Source organism: Emydura macquarii, unplaced genomic scaffold (assembly GCF_026122565.2).
Source record: "Emydura macquarii macquarii isolate MOO-44397 ecotype Brisbane River unplaced genomic scaffold, CSIRO-AGI_Emac_v2 contig_2699, whole genome shotgun sequence".
NCBI classification, from domain to species: domain Eukaryota; kingdom Metazoa; phylum Chordata; order Testudines; family Chelidae; genus Emydura; species Emydura macquarii.
In genome coordinates, this window is record NW_027132836.1 from 1,739,071 (window position 1) to 1,761,746 (window position 22,676).

At 38.0% G+C, this 22,676-nt stretch overlaps 1 protein-coding gene across 1 annotated transcript in view; it reads right to left on the bottom strand.

The window, feature by feature from the left end:
* TRPV3 (transient receptor potential cation channel subfamily V member 3) overlaps positions 1-11,008 on the bottom strand; it is a 22,338-nt gene extending 11,330 nt beyond the window's left edge. Inside the window, 8 exon segments of the mRNA XM_067566028.1 lie at positions 595-735; positions 944-1,120; positions 1,826-1,983; positions 5,086-5,172; positions 6,936-7,040; positions 10,089-10,211; positions 10,837-10,897; positions 10,900-11,008. Of these exon segments, the coding sequence (XP_067422129.1) occupies positions 595-735; positions 944-1,120; positions 1,826-1,983; positions 5,086-5,172; positions 6,936-7,040; positions 10,089-10,211; positions 10,837-10,897; positions 10,900-11,008 (961 nt within the window).
* Between the last annotated feature and the right edge of the window lie 11,668 nt (positions 11,009-22,676).

Here is a 22,676-nt window from a genome sequence, read left to right on the forward strand (position 1 = left end):
TATGAAGAGTAATTAGTCCTTCAGGATTCTGAATTGCAGTGTTGCTGGAGTTGAGGTTTCCCTGTGAATTTGGGTGTTTTTTTTCCAGATAGGTGGGTTTTTTTAGCTAGTGTGGTAGGTAATTCTTTTTATTAATTGTGTGCCTGCTCCAAAGCCCATTGAATGGACTCCCATTGACTTCAATGGGCTTTTGGTCTAGTTCTGTATGTACAATAGATGTACTTTGGATTATTATTGGCTTATGTGGTGTGCATCACTGTGAAATCTGAGCATTTTGTGAGTAATAATATCAATCTTGTTTTTTTCCTTTTTGGCCTGTAGAAGAAATAACTTGATTAATTTATAATTTGGGGGCAGAGGGGCTGTGTAGGATACTGGGTGCTTTGTGTACAAGAAACTTATTGAGGTAAAGCAAAGGTTATGGAATTTGTTTTGCATTTAGTTCTGAAACTTATGAGGCCCATGGCCATTTTTGTGTCTTGTGGGAGTTGGAAGGACCTATCTTCTGCACTTCTGAACCTCCCCTATTGCCTGATGGTTTCATTGTTCCAGCATCCCAATCCAGTCTTTCCATGGAGATCACATTTCACTTACCAAAATAAAATCCCTCATGCTTGTATTTGGGGTTAAAGAACACACCCTGCGCGTGGGCATTGACATCTGCTCCTTTTTCTATGAGGGTCTGAGCAATATTATATTGTCTTCTTTCAATAGCAATATTTAGAGCTGTCTGGCCTGCAACAACAGACACAAACCTTTAGAGTATAACGTCTAGTTTTCGTGTTTTGAAGAGTGCTGAGCACAATGATGATGCATAACAAATAACAATAATAATAGTAATAAACAATAATTTAAATTATCTTTTGAATGTTTCAAGAAAATATTAAAGATATGCTGAGATACATGCAAAAATATACTCTAAATGGCTACTGGATGGAAATACCTTTGTACGCTTCTTCTGTGTACTCTGCATTGATAAGTCTTTCCAAAAAATTATTTTCTTCTCCAAAGTAGAGTAGCATATTCACTATTTCATTTGTGTTCTGGTTGATGTTCAACAGAGCTTTCATCAGACAGGTTTTACCAGTATCTGAAGCTGTTAATTTTTTCATCAGATAATCTGCAAAAATGAATTTTAAAATTGAATTACAGTAGATTTTTTATTATGTCTTGAGAGGGATAGGAAGAATTCCAATCTCACATTATTGGGGAACAAAAACATATGCATATAAACTATTTACCAGACTACTCTATGTCTATTCACTCTATTAATTTAACTTTATATTCTACACATACTTAGTAAAGGGACATATGTATTCTAACTAGATGGGTATATACATTACTGACATTCTATAATTCTGCCAGTATATAACAAACCCTGAAGTCCTTAGTCTGTATTTAGCCGTAACTCTCATTGGCTGAGCTGGCTTTAGAATGCAGAAACTCCTAAAGCCCAGCTCTGTGTTCATTCCTCAGGATTATATGCATCTCAGTTCAGCAAGAAGGGAAAGAAGAAGCTGGCTATATTCAATTAGCTTCTTTTGCAGCATTCAGTCATATCCACCCTGAAAAGGTACATATATTCATGCTGGTGTGCTGTGCCCCCAGAAATTATCTTCAAGGTTACTTCAGTGGTTTTCCAGTCGGTGGCTCATTGGGTGCCTGACCTGATTACTATATTAATGCTAACCACGTGATATTCATCAACCACCACACAGCCAACTTGAGATGCTTAGCCTACTTGCTCAAGTATAAAGCCATTACTTAATCCTCTACCACATATATGGTATAAAATGAGGGAATATGGATACACTGTACAGCTTACCTTGCACCGTCATGTTTCTACATGCATTTGACCTTGCCTTCACTTCCATAAGACAACATTGTAATTCTTCTATATTCCCCTCAGATACTGCCCTAAACAAATACTTCTTCAGATTTTTCCGGGCATTGTTCTGGTGATCTCCTTGTAACAGGTTTGTACTGAATTAACAAAAACAAACAGAAATAATAATTCCTGATTACATTTGCCAATATCAAAGTGTTTAATTTGATTCCCATCATCTCTTGTTTATTTAGAAAAATAAATGTAATTACATACCACAGATGAACATGTCATCATTACAAAAAGAATGTTTGTATGTTCCTCCAAAAATATTGTTATAAATAATTTGTTTGGTGAGAAATGGCTATCAAAACAATTTTTATCTGAATGAAGGATACACAACCTTTTACAAGTGATTTTTTATTTTATTATAGTGTAATAAGAATTAAATTCACCCCTTCACACTCAACACTGAAGTAATCTGGCTTTCTTGGGAACACTCATAAGGGATAAAGAAAGGAATTCAAATCCTACAACAGAGGGGAGACTACAGGACAGCGGTGCAGCCCCTCCACAATTACTGTTCCAGCCTAGAGGGTAGAATATAATGTCTGTTGCCTCTTTAAAAACCCCTATGCAGGGATGTTGAGCTACTGGATCCATGTAAGTGCAGATCCAGTTGCCTCTTCCCTGGCCTTTGTCCAACAATCGCTACAATAATAAGTGAATTCAGAGTCCTCCCTATATTGCCACTCAACTTGCACCCATATTCACTGTACACAAAGTACTTGCTCTGCTATTGAGATGGTGGGAGGAAATGTAATCAGTTTTCAGAATATTTGCTGAATATTTTATTACAAAACTGATATGGCTTGATGACATTATATATCAATGAGAAAAGACTTTTCTGCTAGCATTGTTACTCTATTCATGCTAATTTCATCTCAGTGTTCAATTTTGCCATCCTGAATGAGAGTATCTCAGACCGTGGGCTGTTTCCACCAGTGTGCACTCCAATGTGGTGGAGATTTGCATGAATCACTAGGTGGGTCCTTCTATTTTTCAGATTATGACAAATTTCTGTCACAGAATATTGGATTTTTCTGGACTCTGTTCCAAGATTGGTTAGATAATCTCCAAGAATGTAATACCAAATTCAGTATATAAAATCCCTGAAGTCCTGCTTTTGATTAAGTGATTAATTTTCTACCTTGTAATTAAAGTGAGAGGAAACTCATAGGATTTCTTTCAGTATCTAATGTACTAAGTCTATTTTAAAATAATAATAATAACTTACATTTATATAGTCTTTCATCCCGAAGGATCCCAAAGCTCTTTACAAACTATATGTACAGGAATCACTTCACCCACCACTGAAATGCAGCTGCCTGTGGGGTGGAACGTGGCAGCTGTTTAACTGCGCACAACAACACTATACAACAGTTTAGGACAGGAAGTAGTAAGGAATGCCATATCCATTGGCAAGTACAGGGGGAATTTAGGTAAGCTGGATACATTAGTTAACCAAATTAGTATTTGGCCGACTCTATGACTAACATTTCTATTCTGCAAAAAGCAACATGGGATCTTTAGTGACCACAGTTAGGGTTTCCGGTTTAGACAACACATTCGACAGCACAGAGATCCCTACCACCACTCTGGAGGATCAGGGCTCCTACTGAATCACCAACATTGCTCTTCCTTCAGCACTGTGGGGTATCCTTGGAGGTTTCCTGTTCCAGTACTGACTAGGCCTATCGCTACCAACTGAAGGTTTCCCAAAATCAACTCAGCAACTATACATGGCTAGTCTTTAGAAGTTAAAAAATACCGTGTTTTGTTTGTTCCATCCTCTCATCTGCTTCTCTCTCCTTCCCTCCCTCCCTCCCTGTTTCCTAGAATGGTGCAATTGGAGGGCAAATGTTTCCCACCCGCATCAACGAATGGGGAAAATTGATGACCGACAGCGAAAGGGGGTCAGTCCCAGTAGCAAAGGAGGAAGGCACTTGCCAAGGGACAATAGGTAGCTCCTTGCATGGAAGTCTGGCACCCATGGTCAGCTGGGGAAGAGGGGTGCTGATTGGCCAGCGTTTCCTAGATCCCAGGATTTAGCTCAGCGCAGAGGCCATGTGGAACCTCTTTCAGCTCAGTTCCAGCACCCCACCCAATCTCAGAATGGGAACCCAGCCTGACAGATGCTGTGAGTCTATCTAGCCCATCACCTGTTTAGGGGATCTGGAAGGAATTTTCTCTCCGATGGGCCAACCAATGAAGGACCAGAGACTTTTTGCCTTCCTCACAGTACTTGCAAGCCACAGTGGGTTAAGTAGGAACACGCATGGTACCTAACTAAGATAATGGCATGGGGTTGCTTACTCATTGCACCTTATGGCTGGTTTCCAGTGCAGTTAAAAGAATGAAAGGAACGTTACCCAGAGGTAAAAGACCTGGGATTTTGGTGATGGGCCTTGGGCTCATGATAGGATGAGACCTTGTAACCTTTGCATGGTGAGGCCAGACCTTGTGACCCGCATGGGCCAAGGCCCCCACCCTGCTGCACCCTCTGTCTCCCTTGTGGGAAGGAGGCTGCTAGGACTCAGAGAGAGCTGAGTCCTGAGGGGTAGGCTGAGGAGAGGCTAGTCAACGTTATGGTTTATATGGTAAGGTGCCCTGTAACCCCTGCACTGGGACCAATTAAATGACTGATATAGGAGAATATGGGTGATGGGTGGATAATTCCCCTCCCTTGTGTTAAAAGTTTAATAAAAGGTGCAGCCTGCTGCTTAATTCCATGCATGCATCTGTCCTCATTTTGCTGCTGTGTTCACATCAATATCTTCCACCCAAATTAATAGTAATCTATGTCAATGACATCTTAAAGCAATCTGCTTTTAAGAATGGACTCTAAAATGAAAGGTGTTCGGTTATCAAAAAATAATAGTGGTATTTGAGCACTGAACTTGCTCACTCCTCAGTGTGTATGGCATTTAGGTCCAACATTTTCTTCAGTGAACTAAGAATCAGCAGCTTTATAGCCTCTGGCTTTCTTTGATCTCAGATATTTAATATGAAGACGCATGATATATACTTTCTGAAGAATTTATTTATTGGTGATAAGGGCTCAAATGTATAAATCAATATCCCCTGAAGTCTTATGGGCTCATTTTTAAACCATGACAGGGAAAAATCAGTAAATCCACTCTGTCATACACTTAATCCATAGAAAACGCACTACAAAAATACATTATGTCTCCACTTACCAATAACTGTCTACGTTTGTGGCATACTCAGTAATATCATCCTGAAGAGATTGTGGGGAATCCATATCTTCCCCATTTCCAGATGCACTGTAGAAAATACAGAAAAGGTTGAGCGTGTAAGTAGGAGGACATCTTGGCAAATTGCACTAAGACTCACGCAATAAGGGGAGGCAATATCAACAAAAGAGCTTAAATTAATTTAATTTGACAATGTGCTTTTTAACCCCATCCTTGAACTCACCCTGTGCGTTTAAAAACATATACCAAAAATGAAAAGACCTTCAAGATTTTATCATATTAACCATTTTCATATTTAAAACCCCACTTTTGTGTTTTTCCAGGTTATTTCACTCAGACTCCTAATATTATACTTTTTATTTTCACACTGTTTTTAATCACATCACTCTTTCACTCTTGATACTGTATTATAAAGCTTACACTTTTCCTTTTCTATGTGGTTCATTATGAATTTGACATCTTCCCCAAGACAAATATTAAAATGGCTACTGTGTGGGTGGGTTGTGCACATGCAAAACAGAACTGAAATACATAAAGATTTTCTATGCAGTGTTCTGTGGTGGTCGCTCATTCAGTCCTTACTGCTGACACTTGGTGGAAACTTTGCCTATAAGCAGTTCAAGACCAGGGACTAAATATGTGTTTGTACAATAAAACAATGGCTACAATGGCATTTGTATTTAGTAAATACTGTACATACTTTTCAGATTTTCTCAATGTTGGGTCTTACAAAGGACTACTGACAATTACTTTTTCATAGGTTGGATTTATTTTTAACCTGTTTTTGTAACAAATTGAATGCTGATGAAACATCCCAGATTAAAAACTCAGGAGACTGACATCTGCTATTTATCTACAAAATGGATATATATAGACAGTAGTACAAGGCTTCCCACACTACTACCTTATAAGTGTTCCTCTGCCCTAACCTGGAGCGACCACCGTTAAAATAAAGATGGCGGTTCAGATTTCATTACAGTCTGTGATCTCTCTGTTGAAAAAAACAAGCAATATAATTATGTTGACTTTTTATTTATTTTTTGTTGGTGATTTGGGCTCCAGTCCTCTGCGAATTAAAACGAGCTCGTCAACTAATTTCTCATAAACAACCAAACAGTCACTAGAAAAACAATTGGTCATTATTAACCTTGTTTTGATTTGATTTACATTTTGCCATCCAGTCTTCCTTTTCATAATTTAAAATTTGTCCCCTTGACACGTAGTTCAAATAACCACTAAAACCCTTGAAAATAGAATGCACTCATTTTTTCTTATATATTTGGCATACATGGCTTTTTTTTTTTTTTTTTTTTCCAATTTCCTGGCCACAAACAGTCACTTCTCTGTTTTGTTTGAAACATTTTTGGGCTATCACCAATACAGAGAATGGCAGCATAGATATAAGAATAGGGGGTTTTGTTTACTTGTGCTCCCTCTGCTGGCTCTGCAGCAGATCTTGTGTTACCATGGGTTCCAAAACAATAAGGTAAATAACGTTATTTTCCCCCCTTTTAATTAGAAAAGGGATATTAAAAAGAAAAACCACTCAAACTATAGGGGACTGTATCAACTTTAAGAATGGTCAAATTTTGGGCCTAAACTATTAAGCTGTGGCCCTTTTAAAATAATGACACAAATTCAGGGTTAAGGCAGTCACTGCGGGCAAAATGCTGGCCCACTGACGTGAATTGGAGTTTTGCCATTGAGGCAACTAAAATGAGAGAACACTTTTGATATTTTAGCCTTGTAGTCTATGCAGAGCTTTCATGCAGTTGTTCAAACATAACCATGCTGGCAATGTGATTAATGAATATACCATACATTATACATACCATGGGCGAATATTTGAATCCATGGGTTTTGAAAACACTGGAGGAGATGTCTGTCTTGGAGATGAATTGCTTTCATAGCCTTCAATTTCAAAGAAAAACTGTGAACTGTTGAATACATTGTGTTAAAGGTTAATTACTGGAAAAGCAAGTAAAAACATAACACAAACAAAACTGTGCACATATCCAGCAAGGACTGGCTTTAGGTACAGGTGATGTGCTGCATGGCATCGTATCTGATGAGGTGCTGAAATAGTGCTTACCCCTTTTTGGTACTGGGAGATCACTACCTCTACACATGAGGCCAACCAAAACATTTTAAATCCTTTGTGCTGGCAGACAAGGCAAAGGATTCTGAGGTGTCTTTGGGAGACATGGCTACAAATCCAGACATTAACAGGGGCACCACCACAACCTAAAGACAACTTTATAGCCAGCTTTTTGCGCTGTCCACAAAATGTTACTGTAACTCCAAAGAATATACTTATAGAATTAACATGCTAATCTGCTCACTGGAGCCTTTGCATTGTAGGCATCATCCTTCCATCCCAGAAGAACTGGGGAGGAATCCAGCCTCAACCCCATTGACACTGATGAACACTTAATAAACCAGAAAGGTTGAGAGATCATATATTAAACTACACATGGCCTTTCCACCCTTCAGGATTGAAATGTGCTACCTCAGAGTATGACATTTTACTATGTTTAACTAGTGCATTGCTGTTTGTAGACAGAGGAGGGGAAAAGATAAATGAGATGCTAAACAACATAGCATAAGAATTCATAAGGAACTATGATGACCTTTACAGCTTTTTAAAAGCACGTAGAGTTGGCAGGGAGAAGCAAATGGCTGGTGTTGCTAGGTGCTATTCAAACAGCTGTCACATTTCACCTACGATGGCTGAATTTTATTGGTGGATGAGATGACTTCTATATGGGCTTTAGTTTGTAAATTGGCTTTCTAAATTTCTAAAGAGCTTTGAGAGTCACCTTGAAAAATATTCTGGTTCACATAATATGTGACATACTCAGTAGGGTACTATTATTTCTCCTTTTTTCTAATTCCCTTCTCAAAATATTCAGATGCAGTTGAAGCAAGCACCCTAGTGTCAATTTACAGCATGCTGCTATACTGCTGCTTAGCAACCTGTTGATGTATGTAAAAAATAGTGTGATGTAATATCATCCCTGGTTAACATAGTTTTCCATCTTCGGATGAGGAAAGTGTTAATTCACTGCATGTGGTATTTAAACTTAATGACCTTTTAACATTTCATATGTGCATGTGAATGCATTCCATAAACAGATTAAAATACCCATTATATTTAACAGGAAGGTGTATCTGAAGTTATTCTGAGGGTGAGGTTCACAGCACAGGAAGTACCTAGACTGAAACAGGACACTATTTTGCTATTACTTACACATCATGAGCCAGATTCTCAGCTGGTGTAAATCACCATAACTCCATTGAAATCTGAGCTCAGCACAGAGGCTGAGAAGGGATGGAAGAAAGGTGGCTTTATGCCTCTCTTCTGTGTCCCCTATCCTGGGTGTCTGGGGCCTGCCCTGACGGGCAACCAACTACATATAGCCCCAGTAAACCCTCAGATCAGAAAGAAATGCCCAACTCACCAGGCACTGTGCTCCTGTCTTTGACACACCCCTGCACAGGGTAGGAGTGGGAGCTCCTTCAGGGGCTGACTATGTTAGCTCAACACCAGGAGAGAACTGTCCTATGTTGGGGGAATTCCCCAGGGCAGGATCTGCTGTCTTCACAGCTCCTTTACATCAATATACCAGGCATAAACAAGCCACAAGGCAGTGATGAGTTGGGTCCCATGTATCTTGGAGCTTGGCATAATGTGCATGCTTGAAGCCTTTCCTCTGTTTTAGGGTGGAAATTGCATCTCTGGTTCATGAGTAAAAATATGAGTAGCTGCCAACAAATACCTACATGCTTACATATTCAAACCACGTCACAGGAAATACTAGCCATGAAAGCAACCTAGTCATGCTCGAACATCATTGCAGCACTCCTCCCAGTCCACATATAGACCTTCCTGTATTTAATTATGTACCCTTAGTTAATCCATATCTCATTGAGTTAAAGAAGGTAGAAATAAATTGTACTTTTACAATAGATGTTGCCAAAATAGAGTATAAGAGAATGAGACACATTGCTTAGGTGAGAGTGAAATCACCTCTGAATTTGCTGGTGGTGATATACTCCATGAATGAAATGTTTAAAAACATTAGACGTACACCAGCACAGAAACATATAATTAAATAGAGTATGTAAATGTTTGTAATTAAAGCTCATGTAATCTCTGTTTCTTATATAGTAGGAATGTTCGGTGCCACACCCTGGCTCCTCATGTAAAACAGGAGAGCCCTCGTACCCCACGCTATTACTACTGATGCCAGAATCCTGAATCTAGTAAATTAACTTGAGTAATTTATGATTAATGGTCACACATATTTGCTGTGAGTTGCCAGTTTTCTGAAAATTTGCCTCTATTGGAAACCGTAGGTTTATTGTGACCAGTTCAGACATCCTGTTGCCCACACTACACTACAAACACTTTGATTCAAACTTAGATTTATGTAGGGTTACCCTTGTACTTTGGAGGGCCAAAGATGCCAGACAAAGGGGAGGTGGAAAAAGAAAATGAACAGATGTTATTTCCCCTTCTGGATTTAATGACAGAGGGAGAAGTCGGGCCAGCCCATGAGTTTTCAGATTGTGACAGCTGCTTGCATCACTTTTGCTTAAAGTGATCACTCAAATGATTAACAAAATTATCATGGGTGCCAAAGCAATATTAAATTCTCCTGGGGCTGAAGGCCTTTGTTTCAGATTGGGCGATGGTTTTGTGTTGTGCAGTGAACAAAATAAAATAAATCAATTGCAGATTCAAAGTTTGTAAGCCAAATTCATCCCTAGCATACAGTAACTTCAGTGATTTCAGTGATGTGACATCAGGAAAAAATACAGCCGCTTGTAGTGTATTTCTCTATTCATAGACACAAAATCTTTAATCAGAATATTAATGACTGGTATAAAATATGCTGTATGAAAAGTGTTCACAAATAGCACCAATCTGCCATTTCTAATAACTTGTCTAAGGCTGGTTTTGTGAAGCTATTGTGTCCTACCTTTTCTTTGTGGGAGTGCTTTCAGTTGGCTTTTTCTCTGGATGGTTTGTAGGGGGAGGACCTGATGGATTTGCTCTCTTGCCCATGAGTGGAATATTTTCTTTGTTATCTTTAATCATGTTTCTATAATAGATAGAATCATAGTTTTTAACTCCCTTTTCATTTGAACACATCAGATGATCAGATAGCCTGTTTCCACTCCTTACACACACACAAACACAAATCTTAATTGTAATTTTTTTCAAGACTCTTCCTTTGCAAAAGATTAAATACAGATATACTATTTAATATGTTGGGAATTGAAATTTATGTTTTGGGCTGTTCTTGATTCAATTAAGTTCCAACATGAGCAGGATCAAGGGTGACTTGACAAAACAAGTCCAGGAAAAGTTCAGATTCAGATATGTTCTCAGTACTTAATTCAAGGGAGCCCGTCCATTTATATGGCAATAGATATTATTTAAAGTCTCAGAAGGAACAGAGTAACTTTATAAGTAACACTGAGGGTTTTGCCACCCTGCTATTAATATAAAAGTCTATTTATACTTCAACCTAAATAACTTTAGAAAACCAATAACTTCCAGCGGTCAAGCAATATTAAATCTGTAGGGTTCAAATATATGACACTAAAGGTACTGAAGTTAGATGAAGGCAGAAATTTTGCAAAGTGTTGGAACAGCAGAAGCAAGATCTGAGTAGAGAATACTAACACCAGGGGCAGAGCTCAACTAAAAATTAAGCCTCTTACCTGGACTTCCAGGGACTCCTGAATTCTGGTGCCACTCCCATAAAACTAGTACAGAGAGAAAAGAAGAAAACTCATGACCCTGTCATACATAAAGAATGTAGCATAAGGACGTTAGTGCTTGCATTTGCCCATCACATTCAGAACATAAGAAATAACGACTATTTGTCATCATCGTAACATTCTAGGTTATCGTTTAAAATCACTAAGGATAGTTTCAAAGGAAGAAGTTAATTTTAGGATCTTTTAACATTTGCTTTTATTGTTTAGAAATAGAAAGTTCTATAATGTAACAGAATAGTTTTCAAGCAAAGTGGTGGAAGCACTGTTGGTACTCAAGAAGAATGTACTGTAGGGAAAACCGACTTAGCAGAGAATACCCAAGATGCGCTACAAGTAATAGTTATTTTTCATCTTAGAATTCTATGGTTCTCGGGAACGTAAAGAATCTCTCTCCCCAACTTTTTTTGGCCTCAACTTTCCCTGACTAGACAAGCGTACAGGTGGATTTTACGTTCCTGTGAGTGCATTCCTTCAGTGTTGTGATTCTTCTGTCATGGAAATAACAAAATGAGAAAATGAGATTGTAGAAAGTGCATAAAAACCAAAGATGGCTATAGTGATAAAGAAGGTGTACATTTGGCATGCACTAATAGATGGATGAAGAATTAATGTATGTGGTAAATATGCATTTATGTGTGGAAATATCATTCAGCATGTATATGGAATAGACAGGTTGCAAATGCTAACACCTGTGAATGAACTCTTTTTGCTATTTCTTTTGTCATTAGCTAGAGTGTAAAAGAACTCAGAAATACTCAGTCTCTGTGCCCCAGCAATGCTTGGTTTAAAACATGGAAACAGAAATAAAATATTATAATATATTCTGCTGTTGTTATGTATGTTTACAGGAGGAATGTGTAGTCAAACAAATACAACTCAAAAATTTTTTGAGTAAGTATCATAAATACAAATCACACCTGCATAGAAATCAATCATAAAGAGAAATGGCAGCATTACTCACTCACTATTTCTGTCATATAAACAACACACTATCCCACACTGTATTAAAGGTTCATAGAGTCGAATTTAGAGCTCAGAGAATTTAGAGATGTGGGGAAAAAATAGGCCATTGTCCATCACCTTGCAAATGCAGTACATACAGTAGCCCCTAGATACATGATTTATCAGTTATTAAACTGATACATTTGATCTTAACCCAACCAAGAACAAATGATTACTGTCTAGTCTTGTTCATAAATAAGATTGTTATTTATCTATTTTGAGGTGCCATAAGAATACAGAGTACTTTATGAATGCATAAAAGACATGATCCCTATCCAGAGGAGGAGACAAATATGATACGTGGAATAAATAAATCAAACACAAGTTAGTGAAAGGAGGAGAGCAATATGAAGATAAGCATTAGAAAGCTTCAAAAAAGAAATGGGTTTTAAGGAAGAACTTGAAGTAAAAAGAAGAGAACTGCTGGCAGACAAAGAAGCTGGATGGTGTACCAAGCGTAGAGGCCAGCATGAAAGGAGATGTTAAATTAAGAATGGGAGAAGGACACAAACAGCAGTTATGAGAGAGTTGGTAGGAGCATACAGAGCAAGAGTAAGAGTAGGAGGAAATAAAAATATAAGCAAAATTCTGTAGAAGCAAACTAGTTGAAACATTTTTGACAGACAGTTTTTTCATCAGATTATGCTGCTTTATCAAAGCCAAAATGTTTCACAGAGATGTATTAGTTCCGATGACGTTTTAGATGGGAAGTTTTCCAATGTCCAGGGAAGACCCTCAGATCATGTCAAGAGAGAGAGAGAGAGAGAAAAACCTAAATCAAAAAGCTTGGGTTTTCAATCCAAAAATAGAGGTTTCAACACAATTCTGTTTCATGAAATTGTTTGAAAGGTTTTGTTTTTGTTCCAGTGAGGAGTGAAACAGAGGGGGAACAGAGGGCAAATGATGTTGTCAGAATGTCAAAAGAGTAAAAGGACTTTGCCAGTGGAGTTCTGTATAGATTGGAGTGATGAGAGGCAAGATGCAAGGAGGCAGTTACAGTTGGTGAGGTGAAAGATGACCAAAGTATGGGACCTAGAGAGAAAAGGACAGATTTTAGCAATGGTTCACTGTGTAGACAAACCCTTAAAAGTGACAGGTTTTAGCAAGAGCCAGAATATTAGGGGGTGGAGAAGATGACAGGGGGGACTAAAAGATAATGTTGAGGTTGTACATCTGGGTGATGGGGAGGATGATGAAGTTGTCAATGATGCTAAAGAAAAGAGAAAGAAGAAAGTTTCATCTTTTCTCCCAGATTCTAAGTTTCTAGATATATCAGTGGAGATTTTTAAACCTATTTAGGAGATTTGGATGTCCAGTCTTATCCATAGGGCCATATTTTTAAATGAGAAATCTAATTTTGCCCCAATAATTGAATGCAGGCACAAATGGTAGAATGGAAATGTCTAACTACCGTGACTGAGAAATAGATACTTAAATATTTAAAGTTTATCATTAATGCCCATAATTAATTGCACCAATTGAAAACAAGCACAAAAATTAGAGGCCAGGTTGGGGCTTTTGAAAATATGCCCCATAGAACTCAATTCTCTTCCTAGATACACCCATTCAACTTTCACTGAAGACAGTGGAAGTTTAATGTGCATATAATTAATTTTGAGATGGCTGCCTGTTCTTAATTTCTCCCTCTCTGTGTTATTGGTCAAATGACTGAATGATAATCTGTTTGCCATTCAATATCTTTCTTTGCACTACTATTTTCTGTTATTTATACCATACTCTCTCCAGTACCTTACATAATTTTGATCTGTAAAATGATTTGAGATACAGTTTGTTTTATGCACACTATACAGATTAAAGTTGGATTGCTTTATTGTCATAATATTGTCATAATCTGACAAAATCTGGGGGGGTGCTCCAGATTCTCTGTGCATATCTATTTTTACTCCCACCATTTATTCTGTCATTATTTGTCAGCCACTTCTTTCATGACCTATTTGCAGGATTGCATGTGACAATAAAAATATTGTGCTGGTTCCTAGTGTTAAGAAAGAATTTGAGATGGACCATGAGTATACTTAAACCATAATAGATATCTTTAGTACTTCAGGTGTGAGGTAAGAGCATAATTTACTATACTGAGACCTGATTATACTATCCTTACAGGGAGCCTGCCCGCAGTCACATTGAATAATCTTATGTATCTATCAACTACAGTTTAACAATCCTCTTGTTTAAGAAAGAAATCGAGAAAAAACAAATAAAAAAACCAAAACAGTGAACTGGGCCAGAGTGAAATGGTAGACTCCTCTTCTCCTTTCTTAGATTCTTAAAAAGAATACCTTGCATGATTTCTATTCATTCTTGTAAAGATTATTTTTAAAATCTTTTCTGTGATAAAGGCGATAATATCCCTTTTTGTTCTTCAGCTACTGTTATTGTTTGTATTACCGCAGTACCTAGAAAACCCAAATCAGGGAGCAGGGCTCCATTCTGGTAGGTGTCGCACAGCAACATTTACATCCCTTTTCATAAGTTGGAGCTCTCTAATAAGTGGCTGACTGGCACACACTGTAAACATGTACAAAACAACGCCCACCGGAGAAAGAGCCTGGTCCTGTTTTCCTCTTTCCTTAACATTTTAACTTTTTCTTTTTTGGCTTGAGTATTTTGAGGTTTTGTGGTTGGGGGCTGAGAAGCTAACCTATCACCCAATTTTTCGCTATTGGAAAATGAGTTTTCCCATGAAAAGCTGTTTTTACAAAAATGGCAGAATCCTCTATGAAAAATAATTTCTTCTATAAGAAACATAGAATTTATCTATCATAGAGTTGTTTTTTTATAGAGTGTAGCATTAGAGAAGCACTAAGGATCTGATCTGACTACCATTCTGCTTCTGGAAGTGAGCATAACATCTGAGGCATTCAGAAAAAAGAAGAAAATAGTTTTGTCCAGTGTACATTTTTGTTGTTTTTTCCCCCCAAAGAATTGTGAAAAGCTGTGTTCACCAGATTACAAAACGTCACCGTTGAACATATAAGTATACATAAAAGCACTGTATCCATTTTAACCTCCACACTTAGGGAGTTAAGATTTGTCATCTCACACGGCTCTGGGTTAATAAATCCCCAAAAATATATTACTCAGTTTAAAAATAAGGAACCCTTTTACCCTTTGTCTTTTAAAGAATGGAAGAGTCACAAAGCCCTCTTTCTCCATATAAGCATCATACTTCAATATGCATCCAGACGAGCTCTAAGGTGACTTACCCTAGTTAGGAAGCTCCCATTCATGTATAGAAAAGTTGGCTTATAGTTGTGAAAAAGAACTCCAAAGCTGTTACCACCAATGCTGCTATTGTATCCAAAAAGATGAAATGTCACAACAAACAAAACCTCTCTTGAAGCTTAAAACCATCCTAAAAATGTGAAGCACTCTTCCTGTGTCATCTGGTTTATTTGGGTGCTGTCTCCACGTATAAGTATAGTACTTAAAACTGCAACACCCCAGTGTTACACCTGAAATTGGGCAGGAGACAGACAAACTTGCTAGACAACAATTTCTTTGCTATACAGCTGACAAAATGGGAAGATAAAACACTGCCAATAATTATATATTAAAAAGAGTTGCAAAAGATGAGTCACTTAATGAGGAGCTAATGATGCCTGCATAATATGTAAAAGGATACACATAGCTTTTTTAGTTTCCATATTCTGTATTAGTAAGAACTTGGTTAAAAACTCATCCACTGATACTGTAAATCATGTTTCTTTAGGCCATGATTCATTTGTTGTATATTATGTAACTATATTATTTATTCAAAAAGCACAAAACAAAAGTGAAAAGACACCCTGAGATCACTCCAAAAACAGACTAAGGCAGCGAAAGTATTTACCAATAAACTTTGAGAAAGTATACAGGGTTTAGAGTGCCCTTCACTTCCAACTAGCGATGTCAGTGCTGATACTCTAGATGTGTTTAAAGCATTTTGAAGGGATTCAATTACGCTGTATTTTTAGGTTTCATGAGGATACGAATTTGCATGCTTTGTATCGGCAATGCTGATTTCATTTCTATTGTGTAATGCGAATTTCAGGGAATTAAATTTTGCAACCTTGCTTGTTTTTCGCAATTGAGTGATAATTAACACAATGGACTTCTTTCCTTTTGGCATCTAAGACAGTGTGATCCTGAGTTTTCCTCTCCTTATCTTGGTTTTATCAAGGAACAGTATTTTTAAAAGTTTGTGGGTCTACGTAGCCATGCCTAGGAGATATACTTAAGAATGTTGTCAATTAACTTCACTGAAGTGACAACTCCACTGCAGTTTGGCAGTTGTGTACTTAACCAGGTGAGGCTAATGGACAAGCGACTCTTGTTATTAAAGGTTCTGGAAGGCATCAGAAGTTTGGAAAACAAATAAATAGTGAATATGGAGAGATTTGGAAATGGACATTTAAAATAGCTTAAAAAGGTGAGCCTGGGATTAGTCATTTGAGGTCTGAAGAATGACTTCACATCCCTCCATTGGCTTCCCCTTCTCTATCACGTCAAACATAAGATACTTGTCTTCACTTTCAAGGCCCTTTATCATGGCCTATGGCCACTCTACCTCTGAAGGGCTAATGGTACCAGCCTCTATCACACACTTGTTACATTTTCAAACCAGCACCTTTGTGCTTTCTCTCATGCTGCCTCTCACGCTTGGAAGGAGCTCTCCATAAACCAACTCATTATATTCCTTCAAATCGCTTCTTAATGCTCCTCTGCCGAGATGCCTATAACAAACTTGATAACGCTTAGGCTGCTAGTGTGCAAACACCACAGCTTGTCGTGCCGACCATATTGTCTCGTTGTTTCCTTCTACTTTCCCATCTGTCTGCCTATATCCCTTTGTTATCTTTTGTCTTATACTTGGATTTTAAGCTTCCTGGGGCAGGGACTGTCTTTTTGTTCTATGTTTGTACACGATGCGGTCCTGGGTCCAAGACCGGGGATAAAAAATGATCTAGAAAGGTGTTGTTACCAAAGCTTTAGATATCAGTGTAGACAAGGCCTTAGACAATAATTGGTATTACTGTGCATTACCACTTATCAGATGCCGTAAAGGATTTTTTTTACCTTAAAGTCTTTAAACCATGATTTGAGGACTTTAATAACTCAGTCACAGGTTAGAGGTTTATTACGGGAGTGGGTGAGTGAGGTTCTGTGGCCTGCGTTGTGCAGGAGGTCAGATGAGATGACCTTGTGACCTTAGAGTCTATGAGACAGAGCCAAATGAATAATTATTCATGCATCCCTTATGAAAAAAATTACTTTCAGATTGCAACTTTAAAAGTAGATATTCTGCAGTTTAAAGGTTGATACCATAGATCTTGTTTGGCATGGAACTTATATTTTCTTTTTCTGCCAAGTGCTCTATGGGCAGAGTAAAAGGGCTACATTTGGGAACTAGAATAAACGGTGCAAAAGAGGCCCGCCATGGGAGACGCAGAAAGTTTGGCTACTTGCCATTTTAGATCAAACAGTCAGTCTTGTCTTGTCAGTTCTGCTTTTCCATGACATGATCCTAGTCAAACTCATACAAAAAGAAGGGATTTGGTCAGACTTTATATTTAACTCTCTGCTTTTCCGTTCCCCAAGAGGGACTCGTTAAAAGGAAAGCCATTGTCTAAAAGATATTATAACATCAATAAAGTAACAAAGTGAAGATAACTCTCAATTACTTTTTGTCAGCATTCCATTCCCAAGAGTGCCTTCTGTAAGAGAAGCTGCTTAATTTAACCTTTGAATTCATTATTTTTACACAGCTTTTCTTTCCAAATAATATTGGCAAGTTCCTTTTAGTTCAATATTTAATTGATTTTCAAGAGCCTTTTGTGATTTTTCACTCAGGATGCAGGTGTTTATTTAACCTTATTCATGTGGAAATCAGTTGGATATTGTGTGTGTTATGGAGGGAGCTACAAATAGTAAAGAAAAACAAATAGAAAAAAATAGTTTAAACATAGCTTTTTAAAGGATTTTTAAATGATTTTGTAATCTTATTAATGTTATTTATATTGCAGTAGCACCCAACTGTGCTAGGTACTGTATAAACCAACATGAAGGTAATTTCCCCAGAGATCTTACAACTAATCGGAACAAGACACAGCAAGCAGATTCTATCTATTACAGTTAGAAAGTAGGAGATCACACTACTACCTAGGCTAGCTATGTGTACGGCTGGATGGTTCTATTGTTTATAATAGGCTTTTAGAAGGTATAAAAAGTTGCATGAATTCCATCCATAGAGCTATTAGCGTTAAAATAAGGCAATATTTTTATGGGTTTGTTTTCTAGTATCAAGTTCTCAATAACACATCCCATCCTAATGCTGAGAGGATTCATTGAATTGATTTCTCTTCAGTCATCTGTGGTATAAACAGCCAGCTGTCTCTCACAACAGAACTTTTTATTTTGTGACATCAGAAAATCTAGTAGAGGCAAAACATATGTCATCCCATCCTGCACTGTCAAACTGATCTTGTTCCAGAATACTTTCCTTCATATGGCATCTTACACCCCCATTTTAAGGGAAAAAATAATGAAAAGGTATTGTATAAATGAACATTGTTTAACATATCATATTCCCTTAAAACAATATAATGAACGACTACTCAAACCAATAGAAATATAGCTGGTTTGAAACAGGGTAGAGGATTTGTGCTGTGTGGAGTTTGGTCTCCTATTTTCATTGCAATTCTCCACGCATGCAATGTGTACATTCCTTTAGAGTCCTGCTCAGATTGATTCAGCTTTTCCCTGGCAAATAACATTTTTGATTTATCAAAAGACTTGATAGTCAGTTTCTCACATCAATAACAAACATCCTCTAATAAAAGAAAAAAGAAAAGTTCACTTCACACGTTTATATAGTACTTGACTCTTTTTCCTCAATTTCTGTCCTGTTTGCCCCTTTTGAAAGTCACACTAGTTATTTGGTTCTTTTCACTCAGAAGGATGGAACATAACAAGGGACTTTTAGGAATACTAAAAATCAGGACTGAACTTGTTTTGATGTGCTTCAGACTTTTTGGCATGTATGTTGCATGAAATCCCCAAGTAACTAGTACTTACTACATTCTCAGATGCAACTGCAACCAGAAGAATGAAAATAGCATAGACTTGACTAGGCATTAACTTTGTAACTTTAGTAACATTCTTCCTACTATAAAGCGCTCTTAGGTTCCACATTATTGATTTTATTCTCATAGGATCATCTCTTGGTACTGCCACACACACCTGAAGTGCTTTTCACCCCGACCAACTGAATAACACTGGGACATACTGAGGTGTCTGAATATGAGCTGTGAGAACAAGAGATTCCATTCTGAAAAGCGTCTAAGGGAAACAAGCTGCTCCCCTAAGGCCCAGTTTCTCCACTGTGAGAGGGTAGAGAAAGAGCAGCATTTTACTTTGCACAGCTAAGTTGTAAGGCAGCAGAAGTCAGCCTGCGTGTGTTTGAATTTTACAGAGTAGGAGACAGACTCTAGGGGAATGCTCCAGGAAAGTGCTGGGATAATGTCTACCACTTTGTGCATTCTAGTAGATTGCATAGGCAAATCAGTGCTAGCTAGAAATGTCATCAGCACAGCCTTACAGCACCTGGGTCTTTAGGGTTTGTTCCTCAAGGATTTTTGCCATGAGCACAACATGGGAGAAAACACAAAGCCCTGTTCACTAAGAAGTTGGGAATGTTCTCTAAGGCCTGTAGCACTTATTTGCTCTTTATGCTTCCCTCAGCGACTCCTTTTATGATTGAGTTGGAGTGAAAGCAGCAACAATCACCGAGTTACTCTTAAAACAAATCAAAAGTACAAGAACTAAACGTGAGCCTAGTGCATTTAGCTAGCGTTGTGATGCTATCATCTGTACTGTACAGGTCAGACTAGCGGATCAGAATGCTCCCTTCTGGCCTTGGAATCTATGACTGAGGAATAAACTTTGAACACAGCATTATTGGAAAGGCACATGGCCAGCTGATGACAGGAACTAGCTGTGGTCATGCATCCTAATTAGCTGCTACATTCTAACAACCAAGCTCCCTAAGGCCTAACACAAATGGTTTTACATAGCTAGAGTTGAAAAAAGAAGAGAACAAAGGGAAAGCTTAGCCCTATATCTGAGATAGTATCCATTCCCTGTATCAGCTATGTAGCTAAAAGAAAAAAAGGCTCCACCCTCTCTCTTCTTATACTGTTTCCTCTTTCTGATGGCGCAATTATCCCCACCTGTGCCCAGAGCCATTTCCCCACTGACTTCCACTGCAATCCCAGCAATGAGGGCAGACACCTGTTGCCAATCCCATGCTCAGCCAGATGGCCAAATCCTAAATCTTCTGAAATCAATCAATGGTAAAAATCCCATTGACATTTGTGGCACCAGGATTTGACCTGAAATTGTTTTTAACCATCTCTACATTGGCTGGGAATAGAATAAACTGAGGATAATAATAAATAAATAAATAATAAAGCATGGCAACAGTTATTCTGTTTATCCTGTTTTTCTTTTTTCCTAGCTTTTTGTTCTTAATTCCTCCCACATACACATACCATTCCCTCTGTCCCCACCCCATACAAAATAATTAACCAGACATGTACCAATCATCACCCTGACAAATCTGCTGTTTACAAACTATTTCCCTTTTTCCTGTGTATGTTTTTCTCTTTTTAGATTGAATGCTCTTTAGGGCAGGAACTACGTCTTCTTATGTGTCTGTACAGCACATAGCGCATTTGGGACATTATTGAATGAATGACTAAATAAATAATCTGTACTTCCTTAGCCTGATTTTTGGGAGAAAAGTCATACCATTCTGCAGACATCAAGGGCCAATGTTTAAAAGTGTGCAATCTGAATCACACACAAACCTGTACATGCACTCAGCTTGTGTGGATGGAAACTGCAATGTATGGTGGAACCCATATGCATATGTAAATCAAGGTCTGTGCATATGCAATTAAATTTGTGTGCATGCTTTCGAAAATTTGGCCTCAAGAATTTTGGATGCTTCTATTTCAGGGACAAATAAAAACAAGTCACTTAGGCAAGTACCTCCCATTGTTTTTATTATATTTTTAAAACATATTTAAATATCCCCCAAAATTGTTCTTCAGATGTGGTTATGACGGGCAATATTTTGATATCCCAAATCTCACATATAATGCACCAGATCCCAGATTTGGTTGGAAGAGATCCTGAGCTGTTACAACATGAGTCTGTACTCCTGGTAAAGCTTCACTGTAGGGTTCAGTTTTTTGTATGCTTAGCAATAGTCAAGAATTGAACAATATTCAGGGGAACGTGCCACACACAATCAGGATGTGCCCCACCTTGCTGTATGCTGCTTTTTCCCCAGAGTGAGTCTGCTACCAGTTGACTCAACCAGCCTTTTGCTGATGATTACCAAAACTAGGGGTGGTTATTTCAGAAATGATGATCATCTCAGTTTCAACTGATAATAATGCAGTTGTTTTGGAGATAATAAAATACCTTGTTTTTATGGCAACTCCCCTCTCCCTCCCATACCTTCCTCCTAAATCTTTGGAATGGTCCTTCCACTATGAAAAGTTGGTTAGAGATTTAAATATGAAAAGTTGGTTAAAGCTGTAAAAACTTTTTGGTTGAAATCTGAAGCCAAGAAAAACTTACCCGGTTTCATCTTTCAAGCTGAAAGCTAAAATGTGCCAAGAATTCACCATACCTGATCCACTCATTTCCCGTAACAATGGCTCCCAGTAAAGGCTCTGCTATCCCTCCCACTTACCAATAAAGATTTTCTGGGAGTAAATGCACCAAAGTTTTTCATTACGTTTTGGAGCTTACACAATTGTGCTTAATTTGGAGCTTACATAATTGTGGTGAATACTTCATCACTGACAATTGGATTTTTGTCTAAAAGATCTGACCTAGGAATTGTTTTGGAGACGTTCTCTGGCCTGTGTTGTACAGGAGGTCAGGGAGATGACCACAATGGTCCCTTCTGGTCTTGGACTCTATGAATAATTCCAGCTGAACATCAGCAGGTTCAAATCACACCCACTAATTTTTGATTCACCAAAATTGCAAGAACGGAACCCAGTGATCTGAGGCAATCATAGATGTGACAACAGTAAAAATATTTGCTTACCTGTACTGAAAAATGGAGTTTCCATTGTTTCCACAGGGAATTAATTCCACAGACTAATGGAGCATGCACGCTACGTATACACCTATCAGATTTACATGATATTCAGGCTAAATTTCCTTCTTTACATTTCATTCTTTTACTCCTCATTAAAGACCCTTTTATTATGTGAATTATTTTCTCCCTTTTTGGTGTAGACTATATTCTCCTTTATCAGTACTTAGCTACATTATAGTTAATTAACTCTTTTATTTTGTCCTTGCAAATCGGTCCCTCGAGCGTCCCCTCAATATTTCTGTTGCCCTTCTGTGAACTCACTTCAGTTTTTAGGATCTTTCTGGTAATGAGGGGAGACGTCGCTCTGCATGCAATATCTCAGGTGCAGTCACAACAGAGATGTATTGAGAAGAGACTACTATCTCACGGCTCTCCAATGTGACACCTCAGGGTATCTAGCCCAAAATTACATTCCCCTTTTTTGATGCCATAATATATTGCAAACGTATGTGTAATTTGCTGTCCACTCTCACCCTTTAGGATCTTTCAGGGTTACCAGTAACACTGTTCTAAAACATTAGTAACATTCCTGCCAAAGAGATTACAGTAACCTTTTCACAGAGAGCGAGCAAAGACTGTGTTACCAGAAGGCAAT